This window comes from Diospyros lotus, chromosome 9 (assembly GCF_014633365.1).
Source record: "Diospyros lotus cultivar Yz01 chromosome 9, ASM1463336v1, whole genome shotgun sequence".
Taxonomy (NCBI): Eukaryota; Viridiplantae; Streptophyta; class Magnoliopsida; order Ericales; family Ebenaceae; genus Diospyros; species Diospyros lotus.
In genome coordinates, this window is record NC_068346.1 from 10,115,879 (window position 1) to 10,143,500 (window position 27,622).

Consider the following 27,622-nt stretch of genomic DNA (forward strand, 5'->3'; position numbering starts at 1 on the left):
GTCTATTTCTTATGGATAACGTTTATATCAATATTTTAAAATTATTTTAGAATTAAAATTTTTTATGGATAATTAATTATCTTCTTGAAGAAATTTTTAGATGTCAGAGTTATCTTGTTTGCGCATTTATATGGGACTCCTGTGTGTAGAAAATTTATGCCTTTCAGTTTAAAATATCGTTTTGAGTTCTTAGATTTTTAATAGGCCTTTACTTATTACACAACACAAATAAATAACAATAATAACAATATTTATAATCATTTCAAATATACCTTTTTTATTGACTTTTTGAACCTTGCATCCCACGCCGAGACTTAAATCAAACCTTCTCTCTCAATATGTATTAAACGTCATTTTTAAATTTACAATAAACAAGGCTTAGATCGGGACTTTTCTTAGTTTTTAAGCCTCTTTATCTTGTGCATTAAGTAATAATTCATAAGTTATAAACATTTAATATATATACAAGTACACAAATTTTTATGTGTGGACTATAGTTGAAACCCTAGCAAATGACCCTATAACACTAAGCCTTGTTTGTTGTTGTCTTCTGAAAAATAATTCAAATATACATAGTAATTCATAAATTACACACACTATAAATATATAAGACATAAATTTTTTGTGCATGGGCTCGTCTTAGAGGAATAATTGAAACCCAATAAATGACACTATTAACACTTATCACCAAGCCAACCATGAGAAATTGGGACTTTCTTTAATATATATTTACCATTAATTTTCTTTTATTCTTATTCTGCCAAATAATATATTTAGTACTATTTAATTTGAGTAACACATTCCATAGGCTTAAATTTAATAGTGAAAAGAAGCAGATGATTACTCTCCAACGAAAATTTCTTCCTCCAATATATTGAGTCCCATTAATTTTTTTATACTAATAAAAACCTTGTGTCCGTTTCATTGACAGGTCTCTCTATATATAATTTTTTATGTTTAAACTTGTCCCATTCACATGTCTCACCCGCCCTCTATTTATACATGTATGTCCGCTCATATTCATATATGTGTGCTTGCAATTAATAAGTAAAAGTTGGCAGAAATGGAGAGGAAGGCGGGCTATCAACTCACTCTTCTGGCTTTCTTTGGATTGCAGATCATGATTGCATGTGCATGGGCAGGGGCAGAAGACAGGCTGATGAATGTAACGAAGTTGGAAATGTTTGTTGATGATCTTCCTGATATGCCCAGATTGAAGGGTTTTGATGTCGTCAATGGCGTCTCTCTTCCCAAGTGCTTAACCATTGGCATGTTCCATAAGTTTTGGGTAAGACCTTAACAAAACTTTCTCTATCTATTTCCAATGTACATTTGCGTTTTATTCCTAATTTAGTTGTCTCTTTTCGATCCATTTCATTATTGTGCTCCCTCCTTTATTTTTGCAGAAATTTCACAGAGACATTCCCCCAACCCCAGTGTTCGCTTATGGTACGAGTGAGGGCACTGCAACAGTTCCCGGTCCAACAATCGAGGCTCGCTATGGGGTCCAAACATACGTGACGTGGCAAAATCACCTCCCTTCACATCACATACTTCCCTGGGACCCCACCATCCCGACGGCCATACCGACCACTAAGAAGGGCGTCCCTACGGTGGTTCACCTCCACGGCAGCATCGGCGAGCCTGCAAGTGACGGACACGCGGATGCCTGGTTCACTGCAAATTTCGAAGAAGTAGGGCCCACGTGGACTAACGAAACGTATCGCTACTACAACTATCAACAGCCGGGGAACCTATGGTATCATGATCATACAAAGGGGTTGACCAGAGTCAACCTTTTGAGCGGTCTGATTGGGGCCTACATCATTAGACATCCTGAGGTCGAGGGCCCACTTGGACTCCCATGTGGAGATGAGATCGATCGTCCGTTGTTTGTCTTTGATCGAAACTTCCGCGTCAACGGCTCGCTGTACATGAATTCGACAGGAAATAACCCCTGTATACACCCTCAGTGGCAGCCTGAGTATTTCGGTGAAGCAATCATCGTAAACGGCAAGGCTTGGCCTCGCTTGATCGTGAGCCGGAGAAAGTACCGTTTTCGCATCATCAATGCAAGCAATGCTCGCTTCTTCAACTTCTTCTTCACCAACGGCCTGGGATTCACTGTCGTGGGATCCGATTCAGCCTACATTGAACGGCCGGTGACGGTCAAAGAGATCCTCTTGGGGCCATCTGAGATCACAGACGTGATCGTTGATTTTTCTGAGTCGATCTCCGATTCGACTATCCTAGCTAACAATGCATCGTATCCTTACCCTTCTGGCAATCCGGTGAACGAAGCCAACGGCAAAGTCATGAAGTTCATCATCAAACCACGACGAGAAGTCGATACGGCTACGCTGCGAGTACCAACGAATTTGATCGGGTATCCAGCTCCTGATTTATCATCATCTACTCCAGTGACGCGGTACATCGCCATGTACGAGTACACGAGCGACACTGGTGAGACAACCCATCTATACATCAACGGGAAATCATTCGAAGCGCCGGTGACGGAGACGCCAAAAGTGGGAGCCACAGAGGTCTGGTACGTGATTAATCTGACGAGTGATAATCATCCCCTGCACCTCCATCTGGCCTTGTTCATGGTGCTAGATCAGGTGGAGCTGGTGGGTATCGATGAATTTCATAATTGCATGTTGAAGATCAATGATGCGATCAAGTGCCAGATAAGCAAGTACGCACGTGGCAAAAGGGTGGAGGTGGCGGCGCACGAGAAGGGGTGGAAGAACGTGTACAAGATGACTCCCGGATATGTGACGAGGATCCTCGTGAGGTTCTCATATATACATACAAATGCGTCCTACGTGTTTGATGCAACTGCGGATCCTGGTTACGTCTACCATTGCCACGTAAGCCACACCATGCTTTATTTATATATATATTATTTTTATACCACTTTATTAATTTCCTATCCTATTTGGAAGTGGATCGCCGCCGTGTTTTAATTATTCAGTACCACTGTGACATTGCAGATGTTGGATCATGAAGATAATGTAATGATTAGGCCCATGAAGTTAATCAAGTGATGGAAGCTCGCTGGTGTCGAAGTCATGGCATTAAGAAAACTCATTTGTGATTAGTTGCATGTGCTGTTGTCGAAAGCTTGATTACTATTTATCACATAATGTAATATAATACATCTATATTTATATATATATATATATCCCAGTGTGCTTATTTAATTAATTCTGGCAAAGTTTTTCCTTTTTTTTTTTATTTAGTCAGTCATTAACCCTTTGACGACTCAATTAGAGTTAATTAACTTATCCAAAATTAACCACCGAAGGTTAAGCTAATTCGTTTCAACCTCTACCTTAGGTTATTCTTACCCATCCAGTGGGTTACACACTTACACAATGGGGTTATTTAATTGAGTTAACTTTTATCTAACGTTGGACCAACTCTATTTAGTTTATTACATTTAACACTCTGCCTTTAATTCAATAATGAGCCCATACATTTGAAATTCCTTCAAACCTATTAACAATTCAGCTTGGGCCTAAATTTAAATTGGTCCCCAGGGCAGTTCGGACAGACTTAAAATCAGTCCACTAATTAAGCCAAAACTTTCGGACTTAATAAAAATTTGCACAATTTCCCCTTTTAGGCTCAATTTTCTCATTTTTTTTAACGAGCAATAATCCGTCTTGAGTCATTTTGGGTCTTCTTCCAATCATCAAATGATTTCATTTTTCATGTCAAATTTTCTGTTTTGTCTTATGAAATGGATTCTCAATGATGTATTGATGACTGAAAAATGTATTTATATACAAATGAAAAAAAAGAAAAGAAAATGACAGCTGAATGAGCTTTCACAGCTAGATGAGTTGGATTCTATTTCTAGTAACCAACTAATGACTTTCTAACTAATTAACTATAAATAAAGCAATATTAACTATTTTTAAATTCTTCTTCTTGACACTTCTCCACAAGAGGAACATATATGTGTTCTGAATGCTTATCTTGTCCGGCAAACTGTGAAAATTGAGATGGATGCAATGCTTTTGTGACCATATCTACTAGTTGGAGATTAGTCTTCAAATGCAATGGCTTTATACCTCTTGCAAGCACATTTTCTCTAACAAAACAGCAATCCAATTCAACGTGCTTTGTTATTTCGTGGAATATTGGATTCTTGGAGATATGCAATGTTGAGACATTATCACAATACAAATGCACTAATGCACTGATTCTTTATGATTAACTTTGAAGTCATTTAACAAATATAATAACCACATGACCTTACATATAGTCACATCCATTGCTCTATATTCTGCTTTTGCAGAGTTTCTTGCCACTGTGTGTTGTTCCTTTGATTTCCAGTTGACCAAAGAGTCTCCAAGAAAAATATAAAATCCTGTCAAAGACTTTATTATTTCATTGCACCCTCCCTAATCACTATCTGGGTATGCTCTTAGGATCAAATTTGAAGGTGATGACATAAATATATCTTGTCCTGGTGCTGACTTAAGGTATCTTAATATATACATTGTATGCAGCATTCAAATGTATACTTGCTGGCTTGACCATGAATTGAGTTAAAATGTGCACAGTATAGTTGATATCAGGTCTTATTAATGTTTGGTATAGCAATTTACCGATGGGTCTTGCAATAAGTTTGTATCAAAATGGACCAGCCTATGATTTACTTCCATAAGTGTGTTGCTTGGTTTTGCTTCCAAATGACCATATTCTTCTAACAATTCAAGAACATACTTTTTTTTGACAAACTGAGATTCCATGGTTGGATCTAGCTATTTCATGCTAAAGAAAATATTTCAGTTCACCTAAATCCTTAAGCTTAAAGTGGGAGCTCAAGTATTTCTTCAGTTCTTCAATAAAAGTAATTTTGTTGCTTGCTATGATTATGTCATCTACATGGATCGATAAAGCAATAGTATTCTCTCCCATGTGTTTAGTGAACAAAGAGTAATCTACCTTCGATTGAACAAATCCACAATATAGAATCAAACAATCAGTAAACTTGGAATTCCACTATCTAGAAGCCTGCTTTTAACTCATATAATGACTTTTGCAGTTTGCTCACAAGCTTGATGTCTTTGGAAATTTGAGATATCAGATTCAATGCCACTTTCCCCTTGAAGCTGATATCCAAGGGGAAGAATGTGAAGAAGAAGATGTATCAGAAGGTTGAGAATTGAAAGAGTTATGGGAATTTGGAGAGGGAGAAGAATGATTATCAAAGGGAACTGAATTAAAGGATAGTAAAACCAAATTTGGAACATCAATGGAAGTGGGAATACGAAAAATGGATTGAAGTTTAGTATTTCAAAATGGAAAAGTTGTTGGAATTGAACATCTCTGGAAAGGAAAATAGAGTTGGAATCTAAATCATAGAGTTTATAAGCTTTGACATCAATAGGATATCCCAACAATATACACTTTCTTGTTCTATAATCAAATTTTCTTCTATGAGCTATTAGATTTGCTGCAAAGCATAAGCAACCAATTAAATGATCTGAGATGACTGTATTCAGGAGGTTTATTGAAAAGCAGTTCATAAGGTGTTTTGTTGTCTAAAACAATGGATGGTGTTCTGTTGATAAGATAGGTGGTAGTAAGAACTACATCACCCTAGAGTTTAATGGGTAAAGAAACATGAAACAAAAGGGCTCTAGCAGTATTCAGGATAGTTTGTTGTTTTCGTTCCACCACTCAATTTTGTTAGGGTGTGTAAATACAAGTTTTCTGATGTAAAATCCCTTTTGAAGCATAAAATCTAGGCAATGAGAATTCAAGTCCATTATTACTTCTAATGACCTTGATAGGCTTATGAAATTGATTGGAAACAAGACAATAAAATTGTTGGATTAGTTCATAAACTTCTTATTTGGTCTTTATTAAGAAAACCCAAATGCATTTAGAAAAATCATCCACAATGATAAAAAAAAATAATGATTTCCAGTGACATTTGGTTGGGAATATAGACCCCATATGTCCATATGCACTAAATCAAATAAAGTAACAAACCTATCAGTATGAGTAGGAAATGGAGATCTTTTTAATTTTGTTGTAGGACAAGTCAAACAAGAATTGTCTATAGAGGACATATTAGGTATAATAGAATGCAAAGTTTGAAAAGTATTACTAGAGAAATGTCCTAGTCTATGGTGCCACACACTACAAGCTTTTATATCTAAATAAGAAGTAACATTACAAGCTTTTATATCTAAATAAGAAGTAACATTTGCAACAATATGAGTATTAGACATTGACGGTTGAAAATGAGGCTGCAAATAAAAGAGATTATCTCTAAGCTTAGCTATGCCGATCGTCATCCATGATGATAGGTCCTAAATGAAACAATGGTTGGAAAGAACAATAATGCAATTTTTCTTGATTAAAGTGAGTTTACTAACTAATATTAGATTGAATGTGAAAGTTGGAATTAATAAAACATTGTGTAAAAATGATATGAGAGTATCAATATGTGTAACTTGAACTCTTATACCATTAGATAAATTGTTGAGTTTGTTCTTGAATGTTTTGGTGATAATTATCTTATGCAAGACTTTAATTGTAAGGGTTGTTAAGGATGTTTGTTATGTTATGTTCTCATAGTCTTATTAATATGTAGAAATTATTTTATCCTTCTTTATATTGCTTAAACTTGTCTTGATAGAATATGTATTGAAGTTGCCTTGAGAATATATAAGATCACGGAATCTTGATAAGTTTATCTTTTAGTATGATTTATCTATTAATGATATCATATGTCATGATGTGCTTGTTTTGATAGGTTTGATATCCATAAAGGAAATTATTTTACCCTCTAGGGGATTGTTAAAATCTCTTATTTCTTAAGGAGATGTTAAGGTTGTGTTAATAACCTTAATATGACTTATTTATGATTAATCTTATTTTGTTCCTTATCCATCAATATGCTTAATATGTTAATAAGTTGCTCTAGAAATTCAAAGGATATCTTAAGTATCCATAATACATGAGTTTCATGTGGACCTCGTGATGTTTAGAGTAAGCTTAAAGTTGAAAAATGTTTTAAGTGCTCATAATGTGTGTTGCTCTAGAAATTCAAAGAATATCTTAAGTATCCATAATACATGAGTTTCATGTGGACGTCGTGATATTTAGAGTAAGCTTAAGGTTAAAAAATGTTTTAAGTGCAAATAATGTGTGCAAGCATTGCTCAAATCTAAGAGCAATGTGCTTTAGTTGATTATTAAGTGTCAATCATCAAGATTTTTGAGTACATGATCATATACTCATGACATGGTTATTGAGTTTTGATCCAATGATCTTAGATTGCCTATTTGACATTTAAAATTAAATTCTTAAAAGTTCTCATGTTTTGAAATTTAATGGAAGAACACTTGAAGAACTCATAATGTTGAATGGTTGTTGCTAGATAAGCAAAATCATTCAAGTACTTGAAATAATTTGAATGCTGAATGTTTTCCAAGTGTTGTTTATCTAGTCTGTGAATCTAGTTTAAAATCAATGCATTTGAGTAATAAAATTATGAAAGTTCTATCTTTTAAGAATTAGTCAAAATATGCATTAATAGTATATGTGTATTTAGCTTATAGAATAAGAAATCATATATATGTTTTGTTCATCTTATATGTGTTCTTGTTTTGATAAATATAAATGATATATCATGATGCTCAAGCTAGTGCATCTTGTGTTATATGTTATGTTGTTAAGTAACTATAGTGTGCTTCACATACTTGCAATCTTCTTTATGTTTTGTTTTAATCAGGTAGCAAGTAAGTTACTAAATTATATATGTTTTATTTCAGTTAAGTAATGGTGAGTTTATTAACTTATAAATGCTTCATGTGAGTATATTTCATAAAGTAATTGTGTATATGTATGCTGCATTTTTATGTTACATGCTATGAATTAATGTATGAGTCTAGTAGAATGATTCTTATTTTAATCTAGAAAATGAAAGTTTTTAGTTGAGTTACACATATTGCTCTCAATTTGTTACCAAAACCATGTGCTTTAAAAATATCTCTTTTATCTTCTAAGGTTTTTTATGTATCCAAGTGAATGTGATTAAAAAATTAATTTTAACCAACTTTCACAAACAATATTCGCGTTGTAAATGTTTTGCCTTAATGTGTTATGTTAAGTCATATATCAGATGTTGATGAGAAAATTGTGTTTTATATTTAAGCTTAATGTTTGCGATATTTAGATGTTTATGTTGATAAGAAAATTGTTTTGATGATATTCAAAACAATATGTTAAAGATGATTTTTTATAAGAGTTTTAATCGAGTAAGCTTTGAGAATAGTCGAGTAAAGTTAGAATGTACTCGGCTATCTAATTTATTGTACTCGAGTATGATATGTAACTTTATGTTATCTTCGTAGTAATCAGGTAATCAATTTTGGAATCAAGTATTTATTTCAAGAGAAGTGTCAAGTTTCATTAAGAATAATCAAGTACAATCTTATATTAGTCGAGTATTTTTATTTCATAGTCAAGAGATTATGAGGTATTATTCTTATATAATCTAGTACTTTTCATTTGTAATCGAGTAAAAATTAATATATAATCGACTATATTTGAGTGATAATCCAATATCTTACGCATATCTTTACAAGTTGCGTGTAGAGCAAAAATAATCGAGTATTTGTTAAAGATAATCGAGTGCAGACAAAACTTAGTCGATTATAAAACAAGCTTAGTTGAGTAAATATCAAACTTAGTTGATTACAAACTATGTTTATTCAAGTAAGGAATAACAATAATCGAGTAAATATATGCTGAAAATTAAAAATATGGTCGTTAAATTAGCCATTACAGACATCCAAAAAAGTGTCAAATTCAATTCTAACCGTTACGAAAAGACTTTCAAAACTTCTTTTGAGCATAAATTAAATATCTAACCATTGAAATCAAATAGAATGAAATACATCTTGATTATCTTTTAGGTTTTACTCATTGGACAAAAAGCTAACAATTATGAGGCAAGGAAAGCTATAAAAGGCAAATGAGCTTTAAGAAGAATGTGATGATGCAGAGCTAAATTCTTCTATAATCATTCTCAAGCAAAGTGCTCTCAAAGTATTTATCTTATATCAAGAAAAAGAGAGAGTGTGTATTTTTATCTTCATATCCTCTTTATCTCTCTTTTTTTTTGTGACAAACTAATTTTATTATTTGTTCTCAATATCCTAAAAGCTTCTCCAAGTGTTTTAAAATTGTAAACATCTTTTATCTTATTGTGGTTAGTGTTTGATCCCCTTAAAAAGGATAGTGTAAGAGGTTTTAGTTGTTCCTTGTAAAAACTGTTTGTTTTTTATTACTGCTGAATCATTAAAAAACAGAGATTATAGCTAAGGTGGTGTTCTCTTTGTGTTTTAATTTTTAGTTTTGAGTTTTGAATTCATTTTCAGTTTTGTGTTTTGAGTGTCTGTTTTGAAAATTTTAAAAATGCGTTCTTTTTGTCATTCTGAAAATTATTTCTCAAAATAGAAAAGTGAAAAACGCGTTTACTTTAAAATTTTGTAAAATGTTATTTTATGATATTTTATTTAAAAAAATTGATTCAAAGTAAATTATAAATATTTATTAATAAGTTATAAATTTAATTTAAAAAATTTAAAAAATAATATTAGATATAACTAATAATTTAATCATATATAATGTATTAAAATTACAAAATACTTCCTAAAATTATTTTTAATTTGACTCAACTATTCATTTCATAATAAATTTCTTTTATCAACAAATTGAAATTATCTACAGATTTAGATTATCACAACATAAATATTAAAAAAAATTATAAATCATAAAAGTTAAGGAAGGAAGAATGGCAGAGGTCGTGTGAGGCGGTGAATGAAGGAAGAAATGGCAGAGGCGATGAGGGAAGGAAGAAATGGCAAAGGGCGGTGGCTGTGGCGGGCGTGGACGGCGGATCTGAGCGTGGCGGTGGCGGGCGTGGATGATGGATCTGGATGAGGCGGTTGCGGAAGGAAGAAATGGCAGAGGCGGTTGCGGAAGGAAGAAAAGGCAGAGGTGGTGGCGGAATGAAGAAATGGCAGAGGGCGATGGCGATGGCGATAGCGTGGACGGCGGATCTGGGCGTGGCGGTGGCGATGGCGGGCATGGACGATGGATCTGGGCGTGGCGGTGGCGGGCGTGGATGGCAGTGATGGCAGTGGCGACCGAGCTTGAAGAGAAAGCGAAGGGAGATGAGAGCTGGAAGAGAAGAGGCCGAGCTTGAAGAGAAGGAGAAGAGAGAAGAGAGCTGGAAGAGAAGAGGACCGAGAGGCGTTTTCCGTGTTTTGGAATTTTTCGCTGGTTTTCACTGAAAACGGCCAAAACGCGATTTTGCTGTTTTGAGTTTTGTGTGTAAATTTTTTTTGTGTTTTGAAAAATGCATTTTTGAGAATGGGTAAGTAAACGCGTTTTAGGTGTTTTGAAAAATCGAAAACAGAAAACGGCCCGAAAACAACAAAGAGAACAGGCCCTAATTTTGCAAAAAGCTACAGTGAATTGTTAAAATCTTTGGTGAATAGTCAATGGAGTGGAGTAGGTTGATTGAGCCGAACTACTATAAAACTTATTGTGTGCTGCTCTGTTTATTTATTTATTTTCAATACTTCCATTTTACTTTCAGTAAAAGTTATTTTCAACAAATTTGAGATCAATTTTAATACTCATAGCAACATTTCTAAAACTTAAAAATAATCAATTTTCTTATATTGAATTTATTTTACACTTATTTCATAACATTTTCTGCCAATGATATATTCAAAGCATTAGTGTTTATAGTTTGAAAAGTTCAAACTGTTTTATTCAAAGAGTCCTTAAATTTAAGAAAAGTTTTTAAAAACTCAATTCACCCCTTCTTAGGTATCTATTATTTCTTACTCAAATAAACATAGGCATTTTGAAGAGAAACATATGAATAGAAAAGAGTTAAAGAACAGATGACATGATCTATTGCCCCTGTATCAATGACCACAGGAGAAGCATCAAATTTTGTTCTTAGCATATTATGAAATGTGGTGGAATTTACTGTAGAAAAAATAGAATGTATACCAGCAAAAATGGCCAAATGTGTAGGGGAATTGGTAGTTTATGCTGTGAATCAAGCATGGAATAATCATTGAGTAGTGCCACAAGTTTTTGAACTTGTTCCTTAAAGAAACTAAACTTTACAAATTGATCCAGGTTCTTGATCTGTAACTGACTTTGGTTGTCCACTTGAGACCTGATTAGCTGTTCTGCGATTTGGATTAGAACCAGAGGCCCTTGACTTTGTGAACTTAAAGCCTGGTGGAAATTCATTCAACTTGAAACATTTATCCCTAGTATGTCTAGGTTTACCACATTATGAGTAGACAATCTCAAGCTTATCTCCTCCCTTAACAGCCATTGCAGCCATGTCTTTCTTCTCTAAGCACCATATTGTAAACCTGATCTAGTGTAGGAAACGGTTTCATAAGAATTATTAGAGTACGCAAAGCCTAATATGACTCGTTAAGTCCATTGAGAAACCTAAACACATAATCCTTGAGTTGAGCATCTACAAACTTTGAAAACAATCCTTACTACACAAACCACACGTGCAATTTGGCAAAGGTATGAAATTTCTTAGTTCTTCCCATACTCCATTGAGTTCAATAAAGTAAGAATCAACAGATTTTATACCTTGATTAATGGTGCATTGGTGATGCTGCAGGTGACAGATCCTGGGGTCATCAAGTTGGGAAAACCTTTGAATCAGTGTATTCCAAATGAGATGTGCATCTTCTATGTAAAACATTGAAGAAGCAATAGGTGATGAAATAGAGCACAACAACCATGCCACAATCAGATTATTGCACCTTATCCAAGGCAAATGGAGAGGATCTTCTAGTCTGGTTTAGCTATGGAGCCATTAAGAAAACCTTGCTTATTTCTAATAGAAAACAAGCAGCAAAAATGAGTGTTTCCAAGAGGTGAAATTAGTGGATGTGAGCTTTGGAGTAACTATCACAAAGCTGCGATTCTCTGAGTGATGAAGGATCTTCAATAGGATTGATTCTGCTAGCCATGGCCACCATTGATGAAACAGAGGAAAGCTTGATAAAGAAGATTGAAAAAGGAAAAAGAAGGCTTACAAGAGAAGCTAAAATTGAGTAACCCTTTTTGGATGGGAGAGAAGAAGAGAAGGCACCACAGCTTGGATACCATGTTGTGAAATGGATTCTTAACGATTGTATTGATGACTGAAAAATGTATTTATATACAGATGAATAAAAACAAAAGAAAATGATAACTGGATGAGCAGTTATAGCTAGATTATTTGGATTCTATTTCTACTAAATAACTAACTAATAACTTTATAACTAATTAACTATAAATAAAGCAGAATTAACTACTTTTAAGTTCTTCTTCTTGACATTTTGAAAGGGGACAGAACGCTTTGCCTTTTCTTGAAAACCATAATCTTTTTTTCTTTTCTTTTTTTTTTTTCTCTCCATATTTTGGCTATCAATAGTTTTACAGTTTTACCGACTTTTAAATTCATTTAAGCACTCAATTCAATTCCTTTAACCCACTGTTTGATGCAAATAAACCGTTCATTTCAATCAATTCTCCTTTCGGCCGAGACCCTCAAGTGTGTTTGGTTCTATTTTTTCATCCAAACATGAAAATTCATTTATTTATACAATTGGTACCATGGATTATTGTAAAATATTGTGATTTTTCAAGCTTACTACAATTGATCACTCGATTTGCTCGATGCCATGGCGCCCATTATTCCTCGGTCACCTAACAAAATAAGACGAAAACCCATTCAAACAAGAGAATATTTGTAGTGTGACATTGCAGTCTATAAATTCTATAAAACAACCCTGCAGATGAGGTCGAAATGAGAACAATTAGTTAGTTGAGAAGAAAACATCACCACAAGCATCATATATATATTAATGATATCCGATTTAAACTAAGAGGACAAATTCATTTATGCTAAACATACTTTGTGTTGGCCTTCTCACTTGATTAACTTCAAGGGTCTCATCATGACATTGTCCTCATGATCCAAGATCTGCAAAATAGTACTCTACAAAATAATCAAAAAGTTCTGGAATATATATATATATATAACAGTATATATATTTTTATAATTTACCTTTTATGTTTTAATATATTTTTTAAGATAAAACACAATTACTGAGTGACAAAGCGAGTTGTTCAGACAGAAATCAAATAAATCATAAGAAATATATGTAAAATCAAAAGAGGTGAGGTGGAAGTTAAATTTACAATAATAAATAAATAAATAAATTAATTAATTAATTAATTAAAGGATGATTGCTTACGTGGCAATGGTAGACGTAGCCAGGCTCAGCTGTTGCATCAAACACGTACGATGTATTGGCATGTATGTAAGAAAACCTGACGAGGATCTTCGTCATACTTCCGGGATTCATCTTGTACACGTTCTTCCACCCCTTCTCGTGCGCCGCCACCCCCACCCTTTTGCCACGTGCATACTTGCTTATCTTGCACTTGACCGCATTATTGATCTTCAGCATACAATTCTTCAGCTCATCAACATTCACTAGCTCCACCTGATCAAGCACCGTGAACAGACCCAAATGGATGTGCAACGGGTGATTATCCTCCGTTAGATTGATCACGTTCCAAACTTCAGTGGTCCCCGCTTTTGGCGTCTCCGTCGCCGGCTCTTCATACGATTTCCCATTGATGTACAAATGGGTTGGCTCGTCAGTGTCGCTTGTGTACTCGTACATCGCGATGTACCGTATTACCGAAGCAGCTGATACATCAGGTGACGGGTATTCGATCAGCTTCTTGGGTATTCGGGTCGTATCGACTTCTCGCTGTTGTCGGATTATAAACTTCATCACTTTGCCATTGGCTTCGTCCACCGGATCGCCGGAAGGATAAGGATACGGTGCGTCATTGGCCAAGATGGCCGAATCGGAGTTCGACTCAGAAAAATCAACGATTACGTCCGTGATCTCAGATGGCCCCAAAAGGATCTCTTTGAGCGTCGTCGGTTGTTCCACATAGGCGGAATCCGATGCCACGTGGATGAATCCCAACCCGTTGGTGAAGAAGAACCTGAAGAATCGAGCATTGCTTGCGTTGATGATGCGAAACCGGTACTTTCTGCGCCGTACGATGAGGCGGGGCCATGCTTTGCCGTTTACGATGATTGCGTCGCCGAAATACTCGGGCTGCCACTGAGGGTGTATGGAGGGGTTATTTCCGGTGGAATTCATGTACAGGGAACCATTGATGCGGAAGCTCCGATCGAAGACCACCAACGGACGATCAAATTCAGCGCGACATGGCAGGCCAAGCGGGTCCTCGAGCTCCGGATGCCTGATGATGTAGGCCCCAATCAGGCCGCTTAGAAGGTTGACTCTAGTCAAACCCATTGCGTGATCATGGTACCATAGATTTCCCGGTTGTTGATAGTTGTAGTAGTGGTAGGTCTTTTTGGTCCATGTGGGTCCCCGTTCTTGATATCCAGCGGTGAACCAGGACTCCGCGTGTCCATCGCTCTCGGGCTCCCCGATGGCGCCGTGAAGATGAACCACGGTAGGGATCCCCTTCTTGGTGGTTGGTATGGCAGTGGGGATGGTCGGGTCCCAGGGAAGTATGTGTTGTGAAGGGAGGTAATTTTGCCACGTCACGTAAGTGTGGACCCCGTGGAGAGCCTCGATTGTTGGACCAGGGACCGTTGCAGTGCTCCTGCTCGTACCATAGGCGAACACTGGGGTTGGAGGAATATCTCTATGAAATTTCTGAAAAAAAGAAAAAAAAAGTAAAAATCATACCGTCTTTCAGAGCCATGTCTATTGATTTACATCAACGAGATGGCAGGGACTAATCATTTAAGATAGCTTATTAATTTAATTCAATAATTAACAACAAGCAATAACAGAATAAATTATAATTAAAATTAAAATTAAAATTAATAGTAAGCTCATTATTTTTGTTGAAACTAAAATAAAAATGGAGTAAAAAGAAGAAGATAACAACAGGGCATTGTTTTGATGATTTACTTAAGATTGGGCAGATTTTTACATTAGAATAAAAATCTTTGTGGGACCACTAGAATGGGCAGTGTATGAGCCCCAGACTGAGACTGGAATGCGAAAAAGTCCGCATTTTGGATTGGTCGGGACCGTGAATGGTCGTCAGTGCATGCACTCTGTGCGATTTGAGCCAGACCTCTGACAAGTGCTCACAGCACATATGCTGTCTACTTCTACTTTCTACTCTCCAACTCTCTCCTCTCAACACAGAATATATGGAAAAGGAGGGGAGAGTGTTTTTTGTTTTTTCTCTTTGAATTTATGCTGGCGAGAGGAATGTACAATACTCTTTAAAAGAAACAAATAAAAATATCTAAAGTTTTTTTTAGGTGAAACCCAAATATAAATTTTCACAAAATCATAAAAATTCGTGTTCGCAACAGAAAAAATAAAAAATTTTCACCCACTTTGATTCATCCATTTTTTTCTTAATTAATTAAAATTTTTGAAAATTAAAAAAAAATCCTTTTCATCTCCTTAATTACTAATGTATTAGGAATCTCTCCCAAATCATTGCAACCTCTCTTCCAATCACAGTACTGTGGTATCAAACTTGCTCTTGCCCTATATTATTTATATATATATATAGAGAGAGAGAGAGAGAGAGGGAGAGAGAGAGCTTACCCAGAACTTATGGAACATGCCAATGGTTAAGGACCCTGGTGCGTGGCCGCCATTGACAAAATCGAAACCCTTCAATCTGGGCATATCAGGAAGATCATCAACGAACATTTCCAACTTCGTTACATTTATCAGCCTGTCTTCTGCCCATGCTCTACTGATGAGCAAGAAGAAACCCACAAATATAACTTGATGCACCGCCTTCCTCTCCATTAGTTTCACCTACCTCTCTTCCTTATTGCATACGCATCTCTATATGTTCATACATATATACATACATACATATATATATATATATATACAGAGCCAGAGAGGAAGAAGAAAGAAGATTGCCTAAGCCCAGGGCGTGATATTAATTAATAACTAAAAGTCTAACACAGTAGAGAGAGAGAAGAGAAGAGAAGAGAAGAGAAGAGAAGGTTTATTTGTGGTGTTGGAATTAGGTGGAGCTTGCACTGTTTCAGATAATTTATAAGAAAAAGTTCCATTAAAAATTGAAAAAAATAATATTTTAGTAATAATTGGAATATACAAAAAGAAAAATCATTTTAGGATTGACAAAGGCGAAGTACGTAACCATTTCATCTCTGTTTGAACCAAAGCCAAGCCAAGCCAAGCCAATTGACTGATTAATAAATATCAGAGACAGTCACTTACAAAAGAAATGATATATTTTTATTATTGTTTGTACATGGAATGAAATATATCGAAATATGAAAGTAATTGGTAATTACAGAATATATTCTTGTTATAGGATTTGGGTACTTCCCACTTCCCACTTTCAAAGGTGATAACGTTTCTGGTGTGGAAAAAGAAAAGATGAGTTGGATTCCAATGAATGGGCTGGGCTTCGTTGTATCCAACAAAACTATAAAGTAATTTTTTTAAGGTTCTGAAACTTCCACCCCTTCCATGGCTGTCTGTCCCAGCTTTGATTTCTATGCCCTTTTTTCTTTTGTTTGTCGCTTTTCTCATCCGCCTGATATCTTGTTTAATTCCTCAATTTCATTATTGATATTTAATCGTTAAAATGTACTTTTGGTTTTGTTATAGTGTTTAACTTTTTTATAATTAATATGCTACTAAAATGATTATATTGTCACTTAAGATAATATGTTACGTGAAATTGTTTAAAAATTTAAAATATATAAAATTATCTTAAATAGATCCAAATGATCATGAAAAAGTCTCTCGAGACAAGAATTCCCTAGAGCCTCCAAAGAGTTTTCGGGAAGGTCGAGTCTTAGCACTGTCAAAGCCCGAAAACTTACTCAGAGTCTCTTGGGCTCAAGCTAACATTGTATGTATTAAGCGTATCTTATATAACCTGTTTATTATTATATTATTATGTTACTTTTATTTATTTTATTATTTATTCTTTTGTTTGTGATAATTAAGGATATTTATATTTGTTTGAACAATAGTATTGTATTTCTTTTGAGAATTTATGTTTATATTTTATATTATTATTATTATTATTATGTAAAATTAAGTTTTAATGATTTTAGTAAAAAAAATTCTAACAAATTTGACTTCAAGTTATAGTTTGCTAGAAACTTAGTTCTTATATTGAACGAGCTAGTTGGAACTCGAATTCATTTAACATGATAAAAAAGATTTTGATAGGTCGAGCTTGAGTTTGATAAATTCTTAACAAACTCGAGTTTAAATAGAATTTTTAATTTGAATGAGCTACCCTATTTCTTAATAAATTGAGTTTGAGCTGACCAAAATTCGAGTCTATTAGAACCCATCCCACCCTTGACGAGGGGTGGGCGGTTCGGGTTCGGTTAGTGGTTTGTAAAAAATTCGAAGGTTCGGTTCGGTTATTTGAGAAAAAAATCCGAATAATCGAATTGACCCGTGTTGCTTGCTACTGCCTTCTGTACTGTCGGTCCGGTTTATTCAACATTTGCCTTGCCTTGCCTTTCTTCTTCCTTGAGCATCACACCCAATAGCTCGCTTCGAGAGAGAGAGACTGACCGCCTCACAGACCCCCACACCCGTTGCCGTCTTCAACCTTCACATCACCGTCGAAGCCGAACGCCTTCTTCGTTATCTCCCACCCGACCCAACACCCAGCCCCCCTCACTCGTCGTCGAAGCATTAACCCTAGCCCTAGGTCTTTGGTTGCTGACCCTAACCTCGCCATCGACGCATCGTTGTCCTCGTCAGACCCAAATGCCTTTAAGCCCTTCACCGTCGGCTTCTTCCCCACCCAAGTCCAAACACCCAGCCCCCTGGTCGTCGAAGGCTCGAAGCATCGACCCTAGCCCTAGGTCGCCGACTAACCCTCACCTCGCCCTCGCCGTCAAACCCAAACACCTTCACCGTCGGCTTCTCCCCCACCCAACACTCAGCCCACTTCCCCACCCTGTCGAACGCGACAGCAAACCCTAAGCCATTTCACCCTCCTCACCGTCAACATCAACAATCTGATTGGTTTCGGCAACTTAGGAGTGAACGATCTTGCGGGTATCGCCGTTTTCGATTTGAGAAGGTAATACGATTTCGACAACTTAATCGTCTTGTGGTTTTGATTGTCATGTCCGATCTGGTTGGTAATACGATTTGGTTTGTAGATGCTTTGACTTTTTGCGAATTCGTTGGTTAATTCGTTTGATTTGTTTAACTCGTTGTGATTTGGTTCGTTGTTTCTCTTTTGCAAATTCGTTGGTTAATTTTTTTTTGTTGTATTGGATTCTTGTGCAGAATGCACTGTTGTTATTATCATAGTTAAAGCTGTGTTTTCTGCTGTTAATTGTTTTAATGCACTGTGAATGGGATGTTAATTGTTTTAATGCATTGTGAATGAGATTCTTGCGCAGCTGTGCTTTCTGCTTTCTGTTACTATCATTGTTTAATTTGTTTTGCTTTCTGTTGTTATTGTTTTGATATATAAGTGAATTGTGCAACAATGAATGTTTTTTCTGTTTTGTTGGTTTTTAGTGTTTGTTGTTGGTGTTTTGTAGTTCATATTTGTATTGATCAGGTGTTTTTTTTCTGTTAATGGGTTTTTAGTGTTACTGTTTTCTGTTGATGATGTTGGCGTTTTTAGTGTTTTCAGTTTAATCTTTGGTTCGGTTACTTTACAGCCATTTCGGTTAATTCGATTTGGTTTTTGAGCTATTTTTTCGATTCGGTTTTCAGTTTGGTTAGTTTAAAATCTGAATCGGTTAATTCAGTTTCGGTTATTTCGGTTAGTGAATTAAGTCGGTTCGGTTCGGTTCGGTTATATCCATAATATTGGTTCGGTTCGGTTAGAAAAAATGGGGCGATTTGGTTCGATTATAAACGAATGCACACCCCTACCCTTGACTATGCTTTGGATTATGCGTGTAATAATGAATTTGTTTACTATCACCGCTTTAGTATATATATATATTACACATATTGGAGCATCAACTAATTCTTGTGTTACTTTTGTTAAACTCTTATAATTTCCAATGCAACAAGCAATGCGTGAGTGCTTGTAGATAATTTTGCATTCAATCATACAAATGTAAGAAAAATATATCACAGTGGACATGCAATATTTAATCCTAGCTACCCCATTTAATGCGTTTTCCTAATTGATTATCAAAAAAATTCTAAAAGCTCACTAATTATGATTCTATTTTTTGAATGAAAAGAACATATTAATATTATATTACAACAGATTTTTATATTGCTTAATACATATGCTGATTTCTCAACAATTAAAAAATGAGTTTGGTCTCTAAAGTTAAAAATGTTAAGATTCGATATCTCAACTATTAAAAATTATCATTTTAAGTATTTATCATAACTGAAAATAAACAGAAAAGTTATTTAAGTCATGGAAGATATCATAACACATAAAAAATATCTTGATAACAGGACAAATTAAATTAAACTTAATATATAAATATAACATTTGGTCCTTCAACTATTAAAAATTTGACATTTGGTATTTGATATGAAAAAAATGTCAAAATTAAAAAAATATTAAATTTCATAAAAAAAACTTAAAAATATTCAAAAAAAGGACCTAAATTTCATAAAAAATATCTAAAAATAAAAAACATAAATTTTATAAAAAAATCTATAAATTTCATAAAAAAGGTAAAAATATTCAAAAAAAGACTTAAATTTCTTAAAAATACCTAAAAATTTCATAAAAAAAACCAAAAATATCAAAAAATGCCAAAATTTCATTAAAAAAAGACCTAAAAATATTCAAAAAATATCTAAATTTCATCAAAAGACTAAAAATTTCATAAAGAAGACCTAAAAATATTCAAAAAAAGACCTACAAATTTTATTAAAATACTTAAAAATAATAAAAAACCTAAATGTCATTTTATATTTTATAAAAAGACCTAAATTTCATTTTATATGTTTTATTTAGTTTTTTTTAATTATTTTTAGGTCTTTTATGAAATTTAGGTCATTTTTTTTTTTGAAATTTTGAAGTGTTTTTATGAAATTTAGATCCTTTTCTATTATCTTTAGGTATTTTAATGAAATTTTTAGGTATTTTTTTTTAATATTTTATCTATTTTATATGAAATTTGTAGGTTTCTCTAATAAAATTTAGGTTTTTTTATTTATTATTTTTAGGTATTTTTTATGAAATTTTTAGATTTTTCAATGAAATTTAGGTCAATTTTTGAATATTTTTAGGTCTTGTATGAAATTTAGGTCTTTGTTATTAAATTTGATATTTTTTTAATATCAAAGATAAAATATCAATTTTTTTAATTGTTGAAGGATCAATTTTCATATTTATGTATTAAATCTAATTTGATATATTTTGTTGACGTGATAGCATTTACTCGCAAAAACATGCACGTGTGTGCATATGCAAACGGGCAGTTGCAACAAGAATTTAAAATAATATTTTTAATAATTTAAATATCAATTATTAATGTTTTATACTTTAGGGATCAAATATCATATTTTTCAATTGTTGAATGACTATTAAGTCATTTTTGTATAAGCATATATAATTAACTGCCTACTGGAATGATGGTTAGAGCCCAGTGCAATGTTTTAAATTAGGAATGGTAGGGGGAAGTATAAGTCTCGTTTGTTTATAATTAAGATTAAGTTTGGTGAGGCTACTTTAATACTAAATTTTTCTGTGAATTTCATCTAAACTACTATATATATAGATCACTAATTAATCATAGCATTATAGCATGATTAATCGTATATAGATCACTATATATAGATCACTATTTAATTAATAGATCACTATATATAGATCATAATAGTATAGATCATAATAGTGATCTATATGTAGATCACTATATATTCTTCACTATATATAGATCACTATATTTCTGTGAATTCTTGATTAATCATTAATTTTTTTAATATTTAATTTCACTTAAACATAGTGAAGAATTTATCGCTTAACTAAATCTTATGTGAGATAACGCACTAAAATTCAAGATCACTTAGCCTAACTTTTTTCGAGCTTTATCAGTAGTTTAGGGCAATTGTTATGTGCTCTTAATTAATTATTATATTTTGTGGTCTATTGGGATAAGTAAGTAAAATTCACACATGGAAGTCTTCCCACTAGCAGATCATGGGTGTGTACCTGGACAAAATATAGACGCTGGTGCTGGTGCTGGTGCTGCTGCTTCGTCTTCTTCTTCTTCTTCTTGGCAACCCACTTCTGTTGTGGGAATCTAGCTTGGAAAGCAAAGCCAAAGCTGTGAAGTGGAATTCAATTAATTAATTAAAAAGGATTGGTTGCTATTGTCATAACTACAATGGCCTAACTCCCATTTTTTGTGGGTGGGTGGGGTGGGGTGGGGTGGGGTGTTGTTCTAGTAATTATAGAAGATATATACGTAAAGGCCCAAACTCTGCAGGCCTCGGACGGTTATTCTTATTATTATTTTGTATTCTTCATTATTATTGTTATTATCTTAAATAAATAAATAAACAAAGAACAAGGAGTAGATGAAGACATTGTACTATCTGTCTTCTTTCTTCTCCACAGATATATCTGGGTTTGGTTATTCTTATTCTATTACGTACTGCTAAACAAAGAAAAACAAGAAGACATGTAACTCTTGTTGGGGGTGATGATTCTAATGTGTTGGTGTTTTCAACATGGAATACGTTATGTTCTAACTGGTTTTAGAATGTGTGCTCGACATTGTGCTCAAGTGTGATGCTATGTATGTTTGTATCTTGAGAATCCTAGAATGTTTAGAATGAGATTTAAATGGAACCAAACCAGTGTCAAATCTGACACGGGCTACCAAAGTGGTGGGCTCATATCCGTCCTCTCATATTAATTTGTTCACATAACATAACATTTATCTGATAGAGTAACATAATTTTTTCCAAACATATATGTGCATATATATATATATATATGTATGTGCACGTGTGTATGTATTATGTATATCTATGTATGTATGTATATACAGTGTTGGATTTTTTTTTTATATTAGATAACCTATCAGTATGTTGTGGATTATTTTCTGATACAGTGTTAGACTTTCTTGACGTGTTATTTCTTTTTTTTTTTGTTGACGCGTTATATTTTGAGTAGAATAATATTATTGGTACACCTTTGTATACACCTTGAACTACATAAAGGTGTACCAATGATAAAAATGTCCTTCATGAGGCGCATAGAGGCGCGTGAGGCGCATAAAAACGAGAGGTATTTTGGTCATAATACCCCTATGTGTAGTCCAAGATGTATAAAAATAATGTACATCTAACATGATTCTTTTAAGTATATATGGATGTGCACTATTTATAATGGAAAGATAGCGTATAAGCCCAAACTCTTGGTATTCTATTTGTTTTCATTTTATGTTGAAGAATATGAAGAATTTGTTGAGATTTTTGGCGAGAAATTTTAATTAATTTTGAATTTATTTTTATTAATTTTGGTGAGTTAGAAAACTAGTCTATAAATAAAATATTTGACTTGTTATTCAAAGTGTGCAAATCACTTGTGAGAGACCACTGAAAAGTTAAGAATTGGGTGTAATTGACACTTGGGTTTAGAGAGAGAATATTGAATTTTATAGTTGTAAACTTTACTACATAGTAATATTTTTCCTTGTTGTCTTGATGACCGTGATTTTTTCCTTTTAGGGTTTTTCGCGTAAAAATTTCTTGTGTTTGAGTGTAATTAGATTTTTTGTTTCCATCTTATTTTTTTTCCCAAACAAGTGATATTAGAGGTTTGATTATCGGTCGCCTAGTACACAAAAGATATACTGAACATGTTAAATTTTGATTGTCAAAAATTTGATGGGAACATCAATTTTGGCTTGTTACAAATACAAGTCAAGAATATTTTAATCTAATATGGGTTACACAAGGTGTTGAAGGGCACCAATGTGGGTTACGCATGTTGTTGAAGGGTAAACCAACTCTTAAAGACTATGAAAAATCTGATAAAGAAACGACTGGTGCTAGTTGTTGGTCCCTGAGGGTATGGTCACTCAAGATGGGGGTAAATTGAGTGATTAAAATTCTCAATTTTAATAAATATTCTTAATTAATGATTTTATTGAAAAATATATATTTGATAAATATAATAAATTATATTTGAAATTAATAATAAATGTAAACTACAAGATATAACAAAAATAAATATAATAAGGTACAACACAATTTGTAGTAGTCCGGTGTCTTCACACACACCTAGTCCACTTTCCCAAAGTCTAACCACCTTTAGGGGTTCCACTAAAATAATTTCACCAAACTTTCCACACTACCTTACATTGGAAACTAGATACACACCTAGATTATAACCGGTTTTAGACAACCACTACACCAATGTTTTCTTTTTAACTTACTTTGGAAACTAGATTTATCTAGATTTTAATGGTTCTAGGAAACTTATACAATTCATAATGATAATTTAAATGTTACAAATAATTTGTCCACACTTGGACATTAATAAACAATTAAGAACAAATTATACAAGACAATAATATTTAAATAAATAAATAAATTTGTAACCTCAAATAGAGAAATTCGGATTTATCGTAGAAGACTTAAAGAATTTTTCTTCTCTTGCTTTGTGGCTCTTCGGTGGATGTGCAATAATATTTTGAGAGCCTTGGATTGGTTGGATGCTTTGTTTCAGAGCGTTTGAGAGCTTTTGGGTGCTTTGGATATGAAATTGAAGTATTTGAATACTCAAAAAATGAGTTTGGGAGTATTTATAAGTATTTTAGTCACTAAAGAAAGGGTTAATATAAAGTTTGAAATTCAAAAAATGTTTAGATTTTTTCAAACAATAAGAAAATATGTCTCACATTTAATTCAAAATAAATTTACTTTTTACATTTCTAAATTAAGATTTGAAAATTCAAATATAAGTTTTTGAAACATAAATAATTAAAATAAGAAAACATATCTAAAAATAATCTCCTTTAATTCAAAATAAATTTATTTTTTGTATGAGAAAGAGAAAATATGTCTAAAAGTAATTATCCTTTAATTCAAAATTTAAAAATTTAAATATAAACTTTTGAGATATAAATTATTCAAATAAGAAAATATGTCTAAAAATAATTTTTTTTAATTCAAAATAAATTTATTTTTTGTATGAGTAAGAGAAAATATTTATATTATAAAAATATTTTTATTAATCATCAAAACTTAATTAATATGAGCAAGTTGGCTTATCACCCTACATCTATGGAAAGTTAGAATTTTAAAAATCTCGTGCATTTGTTTGTAAGTATATTTTTTTGCTATATTATTATTTATTTTTTGAATTTTTTCATGTAATTAATAATTATTATATTATTTTGTTCATATTTTTCTCTCTCCCTACAAACCACTACTAATCTGAGTCACTGGACCTATGGGAATAGTCTATGCCCTCGTCGTGGGAAATGATTGCCTTTTGCAGGTACACAGGTAAATAATTCTTTTTTTCACAAGAAATTGTATTTGTTTTTTTTTAACGCACTATTACGAGTGCCCTTCTGTTCAGTTTCACAATTCCAATAAAATATGTAAATCAGAGAACTCAGCAGCTAATTTTTATTCCTACCCTCTTTCCGTTGACGTGTGGACGATCTGACATTTTTTCAATTTTTTCATGATAGATCTTGATTGTTGAGTTTTTTACCTTGGCCAGAGGTCAAATATAGAACCTGAGAATCCAAAGAGCGACACCCCACCAAACCTCCTTTTGCTAGTTGATCTATGCCTAGACCGGGACAGAGAATTGTATTTTGTGTTGCATTAGAATATATTAAGAGCCATAATTCATTCTGGAAAATAATTTGCTTGCTTTTGGGGGGTTTCAGTAGGTTTCACCTTGTTGGCAGCGGACCTCAATTTTCAGTTAGTACGATTATTGAGTTAATCTGTTCAATTAGTGTAGTTTGGTCGATTTGATAATCAAACTAACTCTTTGCACACCCTGAAACTTGAGTGGCAGTGAAGGAAAAATAATGAGAAGGGGACTTCAAGTCAAAACCAAGCCTACTAGGTGCCCAGAAATGGGGCCCCAAATGGCATATAGGGCCCTTGTCCCATTAAGGTTTATATGTTGGGCCAATTTGGTGAAATCATTTTTGGACCTTCTATTAAGGACTTGGATGCTCTAGGAAACCATTCGCAAACCCAAATTTGTTCCATTTCAAGGACATGGTTCCCCAACACGGGTCAGGCCACGCTGGGCGGGAGGTTTTTTGAATCGTCTATAATACTGCACAGACTATCCATTTGTTACATCGGACGCCTTGAGATTTTAAGTTGGCAAATTTGGTTTATCAAAGTTAACTTAGATATACCAATATGTAGAAAATATAAAAATAATTGAGATGAAAACTGTATGATTGACGTTCATTATATATAGGATTAAAATGAGATTATTTATAATAAAATTATTTAAATAGTGATTAAAAAATAAAATAAACGTGTCACAATTTGACACATACCATTTTGATGCAAATATACCAAATAGCAGTCAAATACAAAACTAAGAAATAATTTTTTAAATAATCAAAATACATTTCCAAATCTACTTCACTACTCTTCCTCTCCTTCTATAAGACAACCCTTCTGTTCTGTCCTTTAAATCAGCAAAGAAATATATATTTTTTATATAAAAACCATTTTTTTTTGGCTAGGCAAAAGGATTATTTTGAAGATAGTTTATTAATAATAAAAAAATAAATTGTGTAATTATATTTGTCTTTTGTGACATGACGTGACATGGTGCATGGTGCACGCCAAAGAAGCAAAACCAACCTATTAAAGGCCTTCTCTGCCTATGTAAGCGTAAATGTTGTACTGATTTAGGGCCATTAGCATATTAATCGAGTAAATTTAGAAATCTTAACTGGGCCGGTGGCTTGATATAGGGTTAGGTGGAACTCAATATATTTGGACCCACGACATCACCGGTCTAAGAGCTCGGCTCCAGCCCATGGGCTATACCTGTTGGACGCAGTTAACTTTTAATTTTATAAAAAAATAAAATTATAAATAATTTAATTTGAAATTTGAATAGTTAATAGTTAATATTTAATTTAATAATTTTAATATTTTAAAAATTATATAAATAATATCACAAATTTACAATGATAATCAATAAATCTCAAATATATTTTACATTTTTTTACAAGAAAATTAATATCTCATACACAAAAGGCATAATCGTATTAAAAATTTTAAATGTATAAATAAATATGTATCTCATGCACAATTGTTAGAGTTTAAATTAAAAATATGAAGCAATCTTTATAATTTTTAAATATTTAAAATATTTAATACTATTTTAAAGTAGAATTGTACACTATTAAAATCTTTAACTTCCACATTCTAAATTTTTATTTTATAAGGAGAATTTAAATTTTATAAATACTTTTAATCTTAAATATTAATTGAACAAATATATTTTTAAAATTATTTTAAAAATAAATTGATTTGGCAAGATTTTGATTCACTTGGTCCATTAAGCCTTGGCTCAACTGACTCTAGGTTGGTTCACTGGTTGAGTCAAGTCTTGTTTTTGATTAATGGGCGCAAGGGCCTAGCTCGACTAATCCTTTGAATGAGTCGGACTCAACTCGACTCGTTTCTTTAACACCAATGATGGGCCCAGTTTGACTAGATCCCATTAGACATCTCTAAGTGAACGAGTATAAATGAGAAATACTTGTCCAAAAATAGAATTGGCTTGCTTTACCTGCTAATAAATTATTATCTAGTAAATTAGCACAAATGGTGGTCAAGTCAAACATATTGACATTTCATAACCTTAATACACATGTTAAATTTAGAGACAAATCAAGAAAAATTTTCTATTAGGAGCAAACTATTATAATAAATACCTATGAACATACCATCAATTTATCGGAATTTGGTAAAACAATATCAACTATGAATTCAAAACAAAAACTAATCTCATAATTAAGATCCATTTATAAAATACATGAATATAATATTACAATTGCAACTTATGACTTTTTATAATTTGAAAGCGTTGGATAATCTTTTCGTTATCAACGTTATTGAAGATTTCTCTCTCAATATATGTAACCAAGCAATCATTCAACAAAACATCTCCTAAGTGATTGCACTATCGAGCTTTCACTATTTTTTCATTGCAAAAAATACCCTTTTTCACACATGCAGTTGCAACCGGTAAAATCAAAGCTAATTTCACAAGTAGATAAACTAAAGGATAAATTGCATTCTTCTTTGTTTCAAATACCCTTTTACCAAGATCCCCAATCCCTTTGAGTCTTGAAAATATTTCATTAGATCTCATGTCAACAATATAAGTCTCAAGCTGATCTTCAAGTACAACAAACTCCACCTTAGAAAAATTAGACGATGAAATTAACGTGGCAAAAAGAATAAGTTTCTTCTTATTAAAAGCTTGAAAAGAGTCAGTAGAATTAAGGCATGCCACACAAAAAAGAATATATGTG

General features: G+C 33.1%; 2 protein-coding genes across 2 annotated transcripts; one reads left to right on the forward strand and one right to left on the reverse strand.

The window, feature by feature from the left end:
• Positions 1-1,055: 1,055 nt before the first annotated feature.
• On the forward strand, positions 1,056-3,193 carry LOC127810341 (multicopper oxidase LPR1-like). Its single transcript, XM_052349771.1, has 3 exons — positions 1,056-1,288; positions 1,407-2,873; positions 2,997-3,193. Exons 1-3 carry the CDS (start codon positions 1,064-1,066, stop codon positions 3,048-3,050), a joined length of 1,746 nt encoding a protein of 581 aa, XP_052205731.1. The 5' UTR covers positions 1,056-1,063; the 3' UTR covers positions 3,051-3,193.
• Positions 3,194-12,574: 9,381 nt separating this feature from the next.
• Positions 12,575-16,131, reverse strand: LOC127810451 (multicopper oxidase LPR1-like). Its single transcript, XM_052349953.1, has 4 exons — positions 15,714-16,131; positions 13,338-14,795; positions 12,995-13,063; positions 12,575-12,786 (listed from the first exon to the last, which is right to left on the reverse strand). Exons 1-3 carry the CDS (start codon positions 15,921-15,923, stop codon positions 13,010-13,012), a joined length of 1,722 nt encoding a protein of 573 aa, XP_052205913.1. The 5' UTR covers positions 15,924-16,131; the 3' UTR covers positions 12,575-12,786; positions 12,995-13,009.
• Between the last annotated feature and the right edge of the window lie 11,491 nt (positions 16,132-27,622).

What these genes read in the sequence shown, in the direction of transcription:
- LOC127810451 (XM_052349953.1), bottom strand. Translation starts at nt 15,923, where the DNA reads ATGGAGAGGAAGGCGGTGCATCAAGTTATATTTGTGGGTTTCTTCTTG. An exon ending in GCATGTTCCATAAGTTCTGG is followed by an intron (nt 14,796 to 15,713) that starts GTAAGCTCTCTC and finishes TCTTTTTTTCAG; the next exon opens with AAATTTCATAGAGATATTCC. An exon ending in GCTACGTCTACCATTGCCAC is followed by an intron (nt 13,064 to 13,337) that starts GTAAGCAATCAT and finishes ACTATTTTGCAG; the next exon opens with ATCTTGGATCATGAGGACAA.
- LOC127810341 (XM_052349771.1), top strand. Translation starts at nt 1,064, where the DNA reads ATGGAGAGGAAGGCGGGCTATCAACTCACTCTTCTGGCTTTCTTTGGA. An exon ending in GCATGTTCCATAAGTTTTGG is followed by an intron (nt 1,289 to 1,406) that starts GTAAGACCTTAA and finishes TTATTTTTGCAG; the next exon opens with AAATTTCACAGAGACATTCC. An exon ending in GTTACGTCTACCATTGCCAC is followed by an intron (nt 2,874 to 2,996) that starts GTAAGCCACACC and finishes GTGACATTGCAG; the next exon opens with ATGTTGGATCATGAAGATAA.